This window comes from Crocodylus porosus, unplaced genomic scaffold (assembly GCF_001723895.1).
Source record: "Crocodylus porosus isolate Cpor-Errol unplaced genomic scaffold, CroPor_comp1, whole genome shotgun sequence".
NCBI classification, from domain to species: Eukaryota; Metazoa; Chordata; order Crocodylia; family Crocodylidae; genus Crocodylus; species Crocodylus porosus.
Genome location: NW_017728931.1, coordinates 143,421,107 through 143,433,017, shown reverse-complemented (window position 1 = coordinate 143,433,017; position 11,911 = coordinate 143,421,107). Strand labels below are relative to the sequence as shown.

The window sequence follows — 11,911 nt, the reverse complement described above, 5'->3', positions numbered from 1 at the left end:
CAGCCCCCGGCTTGGACACCTTCGACATGTCGTGCATGGAGGAGGATGACTGTCTCACAGTCCTGTGCTTGCAGACGGCCCCTCGCCCTCGAACAGCGTCTCAAGCCACAGCTCGCCTGACCACCCATCTCGCCGAGGCGCCAGGCCTTGCACAGGACCCGGATGCGCTCTGTGCCCCGGCATCCGCGCGGACCACATCGCCACGGGACTGAGTAACGTGCACGATAACATTTGGGAGTTGTTTGCTTGCAACCCTACCGCTGCCGTCACCTGCTCCCAGCGCCCCTCTGCAGTCTGCGTCGGACAGACGGGGCCACCCCGGCATGACAAAACAGCGATCGCCCCTCTGACATCCGGTGCGCGGAGACGCGTGGCCTCCCTGGAGTTCAGCGCTGACGGGAGGGCGGCTGTTCGCAGGCAGCAAACGTTTAGAAAACAGTCTCAGCTCCTTCCCTTCCCTTGTGCCTTGGTGGCCAAATCTCCCTCCCCCTATGCACCGCTCCCTGCACGTCCTTTCACGGTGCCCGAGGAAGTGGGCTCTAGCCTGCAAAAGCTTTGGTTAGTCTATAAAGTGCAAACCTACCCTGCCTCCCTTGTGTATCGTAGAGCTGGGGGCTGGCAGGGAGCTCCACACATCGCATCTAGTCCAGGATCAGCCCCGTCCAAACCAGCCCAGGCAAACCCACCGTCCAGCCTCTTGGTAGAGCTACCGTCAGCCCAACACAACGTAAGACCTGAACCTGCCCCGGGGACCACAGCAGCCAAGGTCCTGCTGCTGTAAAAGTTGTAAATATGCGCTCCAGAGAGCCCAGGCCAGGCAAAACCCCCCGTCTGCACCAGTCTGGGCAGGGGCTGCGCCGGGGCGACGTGTCATGTGGCTCCGAGGTCGGACACGGGGTTTGTGGGGGCTGGTTTGGACGGCGCTGAGTTGGGCCGGGTAGGAGCCCCACGGCTCCGGGACGCTGAAGGACAGGGCCGGCAGCAGAGCTAGCAGGGGTCAGCGGGCCACCGACCCGTTTGGGCAGGGCATCGGAGGCAGGCTCTGCGGGGCTGCCCTGCATCGCAGGAGGAGGGACCGGGGGAAAGCCTCCCTGCTTTCAGCAAGGTGCAGCACCCGGGGCAGGCGGCTACGTGGCATCCGGGGCAGCGCCAGCTTCTGCTGTGCCCATCGCGGGGGCAAGATCAGCCCCCGCTGTGACGAGGGCTGCTGTGCTGCCACCCGTCTCCATTCAGCAACGGGGCCAGCTCACACAAGGGGTGGCACGGTGGTGAAGGATGGAGAGGTCCCGTCTCACGCGGTGGGTCTGCGTTATGTCCTCAGGGACGGCTGAACCTGCTTAGCTGCAGCTCTCCAGACCAATGAATTCCTGTGCAGACCCCTGGCCTGGGAGGTGTCAGTGCGGGCAAGCACAGCTGGGCATCGCAACCATCTCTGCTGAGGCCAGGCTGCGCCGGAAATGTTAAGCTGGCTCCGCAATCGAATATATCGCTGAGGTCAGAAACCAGCTGGGCCCAGCCTGAGCATCCCCACGGCAGCAGCTTGCACTTCCAAACCAACGTTTCCCACGCTGCAGAGAGAGCGACATCCACCTCCTCCCTCCGGGCACCGACGCAGGCCGGTTTTTGCTTTCCCTGGGCCAGGAGCACAATACGATGACGAATGAAATCCAGTGAGGCGTGTTTTCCACCCAGCTGCAGCCGCAAGATCTCCACGTGCGGAGAAGCAGCTGGGGCTGCGCAGTCCCGTTGCTGCCTGAGCTAGCTGGGAAGAGCTGGGCGCCACGAGGGAGATGCTAGGGACGCTGCCTAGACGAGCGCATGGAGAGAAGGCTAGCTGCCCCAAGTGACTTAGGCTCGAGGGGGAGGCCTGTAGGGTCGAGGGACTGCATAGGCGCTTTGGGGTCTGGCTGCCCTTTGCATAGGGGATTTGTGCATGTAGCTGCAGCCCCTGGTCTTGGCCCAGGACTGGCTCTGGAGACAGGCTTGTGCCTCCCCAGGACAAAGGATAACCTCCATCCCCGCACTCCTGGACGGCACGGACATCCTCAGCCAAGTCCCCCTGCCCTCCATAGCCTCCTTGGGGTGCAGGTGGGAGCCCCGAGGCCCCTGCGGTGTCCCACCCTGCCCCGAACGGTCCGGCCACGTGAGGAGCCCTCCCCGGTGTGCTCCGCTGGGTGCCCCCTGCCCCCCGAGCCGTGCTCGCCGGACGTGCCGCTGGCCGGTGCCGCCTGGTTACACAAGGCGCAAGTTCAGGCTTCTCTCCCCAGCGACCGCCCCCGGCCCCGACCTGCCCAGGCTCTTCCCCCCACTCTGCCAGGGGCCCGTGGGCTCAAACATTAACTGCGACCCCCCAGAGGCCACTTCGGCCTCCGGAGAGTTTGGTCAAGGGCTGGTTAACTGGTGACTCATTGCTGCTCTGGCCGGCACAGGCTGCGACCAGCCCCAGCCCTTGCATAAGTCGTCCCCCCATATAAACCCCCGGAGGCATCTGTCCCTGCCCCAGAGGTGCCCGTCTCTCATCCTCACGTGCACCGTCTCCCTCCCGGGGCTGCAGGGAAGGAGCCGGGATGGAGGTCGTTCGCACGGTGAGTATGGACCAGCAGGCCGGACGGGGCCGAGGGAGAGGAATTGCTCCCGAGTTGCTGCGCCCTGCCCGTCCACGTCGCCCCAAGCCCCGGTGGGGAGCGCGCCTCGCAACGAGCTCCCGCGGGCTCGTGCCTGCCTGGCTCCCAGTGTCCCCGGAGCTGCCACGGACCGGGTCAGGCCTAGGTCTATCGTGCCAGTCTCCTGTGTCATGCGGAGGCTGCAAGGGAGAGTGACCTGGATCTGACCAGGGTTTTCCCCCTGTTGCATTTAGGGTCCAGGCAGCTCTGCTTCAGCGGCCGTGCCCCTCGCTGCCGCGCGCAGCAGCTCCCGATGCCCCTTTCCTCCAAGGCTTTGGAAAGGGCGTGCAGGGGGTGCGGGGCATCGTCCCATAATAAGACACACGTTGTTTTCCAGTGAAAAAGAAATGAGAGGCTGCCCTGATATGCTCGGGGCCTCGGGCTGGGGGAAGCTGTTTGCAAACAAATCTGGGTTTGGGGGGCACTGGCTGCAGCTCCAGGGCAGGGCAGAAACCTGGGGCTGGTACCGCCAGCCTGGCCACAGACAGAGCTGCTCCCTGCACCCCCATGCATGGGTCCCCCAGACATGCCCCCACGGCCCCGAAGTGCCCTCGCTGCCCTCCACGCATTGCCCCTGCCCCTCAGACACCCCCGGCTCTGCTCTGTCCCCTGCACCCCACATCTCCCCCATGCTCAGCCAGCTCCATGCGCTTTGCTCTACTCCCCCGACCCCCATCTCTGATTTGTCCTGGGTTGAAATGCCCAAAGGACAAAGCTGCCCAGTGCAGGGTCCTCGGTAACAATGCAGCTGTACTGGGTGGGCCGGGGCGCTGAGCAGAGGCCGACAACAGCCAGGATAAAGGAAGAAGAAAGGAGATCACGGCCTGTTAACACCTGCGGGGTGACGAGATTAGCAGGAATGAAGGTGATAAAAGAGGAGACCTGGAAGCCACCGGCTCCCTTGGCCCCTACCAGGCAACTGGTTTCAAACTTTGGAGCAGGAATCAAAGCGGGGGTGTGATTGCGACCAACCTCCCTCATTTCCCCTCACGGATGGTACTGGCCCCATCCCACTGCCCTCCCCGCAGAGCCTGATCCCCAGCCCCTGGCAGATACCCGGCGCACCCTGGCCCCCTCAGCCTTCAGTTGGGCAGCCCCCCATGCCCTCTCCCGCTGGCACGGACCCTGCCTGCCCAACAGGATCCTGTGTATTCGGGAGCTGTATCATCTGTGCCCACATATCGGGAGGCATGTCCAGGCCACAGCCAGGCTTGAGCCATGCTGGAGTGTGCAAGGGGCCGGGTGAAGTGTCCTCACACCCCCCTCACCCGCAGCCTGGTATCTGGCCCTACAGAAAGGAGCCGGCAGGATGGACCCACGGACACTCAGGCCGACAGGGCTCAGCCACGAGCACTTTGCGGCTGGTATAATTTGGGGCTGAGGTCCATGCTTCCTGCTGCCACATTGCACAAAGTAGGTCCCTGCCGTGCGCAGACTTCCCCTGTGCCCTTTTTGTGGAGTGAAGTGCTGGGTGGAGCTGGAAACCCCTCCTGCCCTTCTCTTCCCTTTGCCAGGGTTTATTTCTTGCCTCCATCTAGCTGACGTATTCTCACTGGCATCCTTAACGCTAAAGGAAGACCTGTAGATCCGTGGCCTTTTCTCCTCCCTGAAGGAACGTATGCATTTTTAGCTGGCCAGCGCTGTTTTAAATACAGCAGATCCAATGAGCCCATGAATCTGTCTGCAGCGACACGTGTACGGTCCGTGGGGAGGAAACGGAGGAATAAAGGGGAAAGGTCTGGATGTACCCATGCACTTTCCTTTTCTGAGAACGAGGATGCGGTGCAGCCCGTAGAGCGGCAAATGAACTAAATACTTGCTCAGGGGCTGCAAGGGATGAGCAGCAGGCAGCGTGCTGCAGGGCAGGAAGAAGTGAGGCTAGGACAAGAGGCAGAGCAGAAAGAAAAGCCCTCACCTGCCTGGAGGTGAATCTATCCCACACCTCTTTGGGACGGAGGCTGGTGAATTAGTTGCTGGACCAGAGGCTGGTGGTTGTCTAGGGCGGTGGTTTTCAACCTTTTATTCATTTGCAGACCCTTCGAAAATGTTGAATGGAGGTGCGAACGCCTCTGGATTGCAAGCGTGGGTATTCACGTGCTTCTGATTGATCACAGTTATCTCCCGTGGAGCCCTTAGGCATAGTCTGCGGACCCCCGCAGGGTGAAAACCCCTGGCCTAGGGAATGGGGGGTGCAGTCTGATCCAAGAGGGGCCGACAGGGAAGAGTCCCAGCCAGTCGTGTGCAGCACTGGTGCTTCAAGAGAGCCCGTCATCTAGTCCAGCCCCCGGGAATTGCAGAATCTATCATAAAATCACAGATGAGGAGGGCTGGAAGGGACCTCAGGAGGTTACAGCTAGGCCTGTGAGAGCTGAACCTGGTGGCCAGGTCCAACAGATCTCGTCCTGAGGCCACAGAGCTTCGTTCTCCATTACAAGGGCATGAAGTTTAGAGAAGGCCAAGGGGGATTGAATAGCAGCCTCCAGGTCCCTGCAGGGAGGCTGCAAAGAGGATGGAGCTGGGCTGGCCTCAGCGGGGGCAGACAACAGGACAAGGAGCAATGGGCTCATGGTGCAGCAAGGGAAGCTGAGGTTGGATATTAGGAAGAATTTTCTCATGAGGAAGGTGGTGAAGCACTGGGACGGGTTACCCAGAGAGGTGGTGGGGTCCCCATCTTTGGAAGTTTTAAAGACCTGGCATGCAGGTTTGGACCGTGTCTGTGATGCAGGAGCATCTGTAACACCTTCCTTGCAGCGCCGGTGGGCAAACAAATGCTATGCTTCCTGCCACCATGCCGAGCCCTTCTTAACAAACCCTCTGAGTTTCCCAAGCTGTTTATCTAGCTTTGCAGCCGGCGGCTGTCAGACCTCTTTGCACAGGCAGGGCCTTGCTCGGGCGGATTCCCTTCCCGGGGCCAAGGAATCTCTGTCCCGTCCTGGCCTTGCCGGGCAGCCCTGCCGGGGGTGGCCTTGTCCTTCCTGTGACCACCGGTCCACCTCTCTCCTGGGGGTGTGCTATCCAGGGCAGCTAGCTCGTGTCATCCAGCAGCTCTCCAAAGTCGCTCTGAGCCCGCAGCTACCAGCTTCCTTAGCTTTTCCCCTTGGTCGAAATGAACCTCGGCACCTTTGATGCCATCCAGAACGGCTGCGCTTTCCAGGGGTCCCCCCAGTGCCCAACCCGGCCTGGCAGTGGTGGGACCACATCAGAGCTCCTGAAAGGGGCTGGGCACCACGGCCCGCTGGGTCCTCTCCTTGCCCTGCGATGCGTGGAGCCATGAACCAGCCCAGATGAACCTGGCACTGACCCCGCATGCTTGTTTGGGGCTCTGGGCTTTTCCCCAGAAGAATTTGGGGTCTCCCCGCCTGCTGAGGGCAGCACATCAGCCCAACCCCAGACAGGAGATTTGCTTGGCAAATTCTCCCCGTTGTCGAGGGCTAATTCTGCTGCTCTGGTCGTCATCTGGCCTCTCTTCAGGGGCTCCAGCCCCCAGGTTTTGGGGTGGCCCTTCAGGCTCTGAGGGCAAAGGGATATTTGCACCTTACAGGCTACAAACAGACAATGTGTTTATCCCGGGGTGCATCATGTTATCCCAGGACAAAGTGCAGTCATTCAGACGCCCGTGTTTGCTGTCCTGGGATAAAGCTAGCAAGGTTTCCAGGATAAGAAGCACTGCCGGTTTATCCCGGGATGCTGCAGCGCACCTGGGATTGCATCCTGGAATCAAAGGCAGAACTTCACTAAACCCCGATCGCAAGGGCGACGTGTGTACGTGCCCATCCTGGGGTACATCTGATCCGGGTCAAACTCTGTCCAGGGACAAAGGCAGCGTCTGTTCCTAGCCATGGACCAACCACCTGTGAGGCGCGTGAGCTCTCGTCACCGGGGAGCAGAGCTAACGAGAGGCAGTCACATGAGCCCTGATAGCGCCCACAATGCAACCTCCTTGGTTTCTTGGGATCTGCCGTCTTCCTCCCTGCCCCGTGCTACAGCTTCAGCAAAGAAACAGGTCGTAAGAACAGCAGAGCTGCCCTGGACCGGGTCAGACCCGGGTCCGCCGTGCCCGGTCTCACAGCGGAGGCTGGAAGGGAGAGCGGCTGGGTCTGCACCGCGGGTCCAGGCAGGTCTGATGCAGAGGCCGTGCCCCTCACTCCCACGTTCAGTAGCCCAACAAAGCGGATCAGCCCAGGGGCACGTCGCGCCAAGCAGGGACCCCCCCCGACTTTCCCTGCCCGCGGCGGTGCGGGCGGATCTGCAAGCGGGGAAAGTGAGGCAGGCACTCCCGGGTGCCCAGTCCTGCAGGGTGCACAGGATGGGGCCCCTCACATCCCTGGAGCACCTGCCTGGGGCAGCTCCGGGCTGCCTGTGCTCTCACGCTGTAAAGGGGACAGAGGTCCACTGCCCTGAATGACCCATGCAGATGCTGGGACACCTGGGAGGGGGGCAAGGCCAGGGCCAGCGTCCCGAACACGCTCAGGCGCAGACGGATGCATGGCTGGCCATGCCGTCGGCTCAGCCCATACCGGTGGGGCGGAGGGGCTAGGAGGCCGCGTGTCCGTCCTCCCGTCACGGCTCCTCTCCCCCAGGACGCAGACCCCTCGCAGACGTACTGTCCAGAGGCAGGGGCGGCGCCGGGCAAGCCCAAGGCAGACTTCAGGAACTACACGGTGAGCTCCTCCCTCCTCCCTCAGGCACCGGGGCAGGACTGGAGGCTGCTGCTGGCGAAGGCCGGCGCTGCCACGCTTGCACCAGCCAATGCTCCCGACCTGCCCCACACGTGCCCCCTGCTCCTGGCTGAGGCTGGGTGCCGTTGCAGGAGGGCACGCTCCTGGACCGCGTGTACAACACTTACCTGCTCATGCACACGCACCAGACCGTTGACTTCGTCCGCAGGAAGGTACGTTCCCCGCCCCGGTGCACGGCCACCCCCTCCCCAGAGCCTGGGCAACCCTCCCTGGGAACAACCTGCCTCGGATGGGCCCTGATCCCAGGGTGGGGGCTGGGGTGACCCCCCCAGTCCCGGCCCCAGTGCTTGAGTCAGGGGCTCACGGCCAGGCCGTCCCCAGCACGCAGAATACGGGGCCTGCTCCCATCGCCGCCTGAGCATCATGGAGGCCCTGGACCTGCTGGACGACTTGGTGGATGAGTCGGACCCGGATGTGGACTTCCCCAACTCCTACCATGCCTACCAGACGGCCGAGGGCATCCGCAAGGCGCACCCTGACAAAGGTGGGAACGAGGGGAGCCCCAGGTCGCCTCACTGCTCCCTGGGGTGCCCACCTGATGCTGCCCCCACCCTTGCCTTGCAGACTGGTTTCATCTCGTGGGGCTGCTGCACGACCTGGGGAAAATCCTTGCTCTCTCCGGGGAGCCGCAGGTGAGTGGTGGGGCCCCAGGGACACCCGCTCCAAGCGGGGTGCACGTGCTGGGCACAGAGGAGCTGCCCGCAGAGGCAGGAGCTGGCTCCCCTGCCTGCTCTGGAAGGGGGACACCGACTCCTCCCTCCGGGTGCAACCTCCCTCCGTCTCCGCACCTCCAACGGGAGAGAGAAGAGCTGGAGCAGGTGCAGAGACAGGCAGCGAGGATGAGGCGCAGTATAGAGGGGGACCTTAAAGGCTGCAAGGGAGAGACCCAGTCATCTCCCATCCAGCTCCGCGCTCTGCCCCCTCGTGACACGGGCCTATTTGCTAAGTTAAGGGATGATGGGCCAGTGCCCACCAAGAAAGACTCCAAGCCTCCCTCAAAAAGGCTACTGAGAAAGCAGCTATTAATGTCTTGGGATGAGGTCAAAGGCAAACCGGGAAGGGAGGTCACAGGTTCAAAATAAGGGACCTGAAAGGGGAGAGCCCACTGGACAGCACGCGCCGGCCCTCCAACCAGTCCAAGCTGCCAGTGGACACCGCCCAGGGAAACTGCCTGGGACCAGGGGTAGGAAAGCTGCCCCACGGTCCCTGGGGGTCACCTGGCCAGACACCCCTTCCTGGTGAGGTAGATCGCTAGCTTGGCCAGGGCCAGGAGGAGGTTGGCCAGGAGGTCCCAGGACTTCGTGGAGTTGCAAGATGGACCTGGGTCTGATCCAGTCTCCACTGGCTCTTGCACTGAGCACCCCATCCAGGTCACGGTCGCCACGGCTGGAGCTGCTCGCGTGTCATGCTCAGGCACTAGCGTGCGTGCACCACGGGCAGTGGCAGGGCCGGGATCCCCGCCCGGCCATGCTGCACCCCAGCCGGCGGGGCTGGAGGATGAGAGGCTCTCAGCTGGCAGCAGCAATGCGTTGGTGCCCTTGGTGTGTAAGTGCTGTGGACAGGTCCCCATGAAATTTAACAGAGAAGGGGCAGCCAGGGATGCACTAACACGCTCAACCCTGGAGGAAGAAGCCAGTAGGACTCTCAGCCCCATGTGGCAGCCGGACCCAGTGCAGTGTGCATGGGGCTGCACGGTTTTCCAGCAATGGGAAGTAGCATCGTCCCGGGCGCCAAGGACGGGCGCTTCAGGGGCACGGGCAGGCTGCTCCAGCCTCATCTGTGCTCTCCCTGCAGTGGGCCGTGGTGGGCGACACCTTCCCCGTGGGCTGCAAGGTCCAGAAGTCGGTTGTCTTCAGCGACTCCACCTTCCACGACAACCCCGACACCTTCAACCCCCTGTACAAGTGAGCGCCCCGAATCCGGCCCTGGGACCCTCCCTGCCCCCACCTGCTAATCCTGGCATGACGGCCTCCTGCGCAGCTCCCTGTGGGGCTGGGCAGCCTGGCCCTGGGGGGGCAACCAAGCAGGGTGGGGGGAGGCTACCAGGATCTGCTGACACCCCTCTCCCTTGCTCAGCACCGAGTACGGGATGTACCAGCCCCACTGCGGCCTGGAGAACGTGCTCATGTCCTGGGGCCACGACGGTGAGGACATGGCAGGACCCAGGGCGGGAACGCACAGGCGGGGCGCGTGCTGGGAAACAGCAGCCTCCATCCATTTCCTGGCCAGGCACAGACAGGGGAGGGAGAGGCCCAAGGGCGATGGGTCCATCAGTGGCAGAGGGAGAAGCAGAACCCAGGACCTGCCCAAGGCCGAGTGCGGCGGCGGGAAGGGGGCCTGGCGCTGACCCACTGCTCTCTGCCCGCAGAGTACATGTACCAGGTCATGAGGTTCAACAACTTCACCCTCCCCCTGGAGGTACGCGAGGCCAGGCCAGGGGCGGCGGGGGGCTGAGACCTGGCGGGGGCAGCCCCCTCACCGCGTTGTGCCCCCGCAGGCCTTCTACATGATCCGCTTCCACTCCTTCTACCCCTGGCACACCTGCGGCGCCTACATGCACTTGTGCAGCCCCGAGGACCGGCGCATGCTGCCCTGGGTGCAGTTGTTCAAGTGCGTGCCCCTGCTGGGGTGGTGGCAAGGGATGCAGCTAATCCAGAGCTTCCCCCTCCTTCCAGCCCAGCCACTGCTGCAGGCAGCCACCAGTGCATGGACTTGCACACGGGGCTGGAAAGCCACGGGGTTGGAGGCTCCAGGGACCCACGTCTGGGCAAGAAAGCCCTTCTCCAGGCAGCCAGCGGCTGGCCCCCTGCCCTGGCCACTGCTGGGCTCAGCAACCTGGGGGAGGAGGCTGGCAAGAGCTGGGTAGAAAAGGTGGGGCAAACTGAGGAGGTCCTGGCTTTAACCTGGCCCTTGCCATATACTCCCCGGCAGCAAGTTCGACCTGTACACCAAGAACGAGGACCTGCCTGACGTGACGCAGCTGAGATCCTACTACCAGTCCCTCGTGGACAAGTACTGCCCCGGGCAGCTGTACTGGTGATGGGGGCAGGCCCCCACACTGAGCCTGGCCTGTAGCGTCCAGGGCTGGACATGGGGGAGAGATGGCAGCACTGCCCAGCCGAGGGGTGGATTCCTGCTGACCTCTTGGAAAAGAGGCCTCTCCAGGACATACACCCGGGCACAAAGCTTCCCACCCACCCCAGGGGCTGCACCTGCATGAAGAGGGGTGGGGAGAAGGCAGAGCAGCCCCAACGACCACGACCCGGAGAAGCGACTTAATAAAGCCTGTGCTGCGTGCTCACCTGCCCCCTGCCTCAGTGTGGCCCTGCTCGGCCCCCCTGGGCAGGGGTAAAACAGTCGATGGAGGGCCCTGACCCTGCGTAGGGCAGGAGGGTGATGCTTTCCCCTCAGCCCTACTTGCTGTAAGTGCTACCCCCTGCCCCAGCCCCTGGTAGGAGGGGCTGCACCAGCCTCCACTGCGAGCATCTGCATCGTGGGGGGCACGGGCTCTGGGGGATGTGAGCAAGGGCAGGGACCCCTACACACTACAGGCCGGGAGAGGCAGAAACCCAGGCCTGGAATGTCAAAGCTTTATTTAGAAAACTGTAGGAAACGTCTGTTGGTGGCAGCGGCTGGAAGAACGTGACAGCAGGGCCCTGCCGCGGCTGAGGGGACAGCGGGCCGCATGCCCCAGCACTGCTCCGGCCTGGGGACCCTCCAGCCCAGGGCTGAGCCCCGCAAGGGGCATGGGAGGAGGCTAAGCGAAGTGGTTTCTCTGGATAGAGGTCACAAGCTGGCAGAGGGGAGATTCAGGCTAAATACTGGGAGGCGCGACTTCCCGGTCAGGGCGGCTAGGAGCTGGAACCAGCTTCCAAGAGAAGTGGTGCAGGCTCCTGCCCTGGGGGTGTTTAAGAGGAGGCTGGATGAACACCTCGCCGGGGTCGTTTGACCCCAGTACTCTTTCCTGCCATGGCAGGGGGTCAGACTAGATGATCTGCTCAGGTCTCTTCCGACCCTAGAAACTATCAAACTATGAGGCAGAAAGGCCCCATGAGCACCCAGGGAGGGGCGTGACAGCAGGCGGGGTCCCAGCACAACCCTGAGCTGCCAGGCATGTGGGGGGCAGTGGTCAGCCCCACGGCACAGCTGCTGGGAGCACCACGCCAGCCCCGGCAGACCTGCAGGTGCCAGAATTGGAGCTGAAGGCACAGACCTTGAAGGCTAGGCAGGCCGCGGGGAAGGGAGCGCACCCACCACGGCCCCTCCCCAGCCCAGCGGGGACGGACGAATGGGCCTGGTGTCCGGGGGAGGGGAGGGGAGGTGCCAGGACCCACGCAGCTGCCGCCGAGGAGGCTGAGACCTGGGGGGTCGTGAGCGCAGAGACAAGGCGCCGTCAGTCCGTGCCTGGAAGACCGGGGGGGCCGGGGCCGGCGCGCTGGCGGCTACTTCTTGGTGGCGCGGACACGGCCCTCGCCCTTCTCTTCGGCCTCTCGCCGCCGCACCTGCCCG

The 11,911-nt window shown here is 63.2% G+C and overlaps 1 protein-coding gene across 1 annotated transcript; it reads left to right on the top strand.

Annotated features, from left to right (window-relative positions):
• Positions 1 to 2,478: 2,478 nt before the first annotated feature.
• MIOX (myo-inositol oxygenase) lies at positions 2,479 to 10,612 on the top strand. The gene is made up of 10 exons (XM_019543835.1): positions 2,479 to 2,585; positions 7,244 to 7,324; positions 7,474 to 7,554; positions 7,724 to 7,886; positions 7,967 to 8,034; positions 9,197 to 9,306; positions 9,479 to 9,546; positions 9,771 to 9,820; positions 9,900 to 10,012; positions 10,334 to 10,612. Exons 1-10 carry the CDS (start codon positions 2,568 to 2,570, stop codon positions 10,440 to 10,442), a joined length of 861 nt encoding a protein of 286 aa, XP_019399380.1. The 5' UTR covers positions 2,479 to 2,567; the 3' UTR covers positions 10,443 to 10,612.
• The last annotated feature ends 1,299 nt before the right edge of the window (positions 10,613 to 11,911 follow it).

What these genes read in the sequence shown, in the direction of transcription:
- MIOX (XM_019543835.1), top strand. An exon ending in CAGACTTCAGGAACTACACG is followed by an intron (nt 7,325 to 7,473) that starts GTGAGCTCCTCC and finishes GTGCCGTTGCAG; the next exon opens with GAGGGCACGCTCCTGGACCG. An exon ending in CATGTCCTGGGGCCACGACG is followed by an intron (nt 9,547 to 9,770) that starts GTGAGGACATGG and finishes CTCTGCCCGCAG; the next exon opens with AGTACATGTACCAGGTCATG.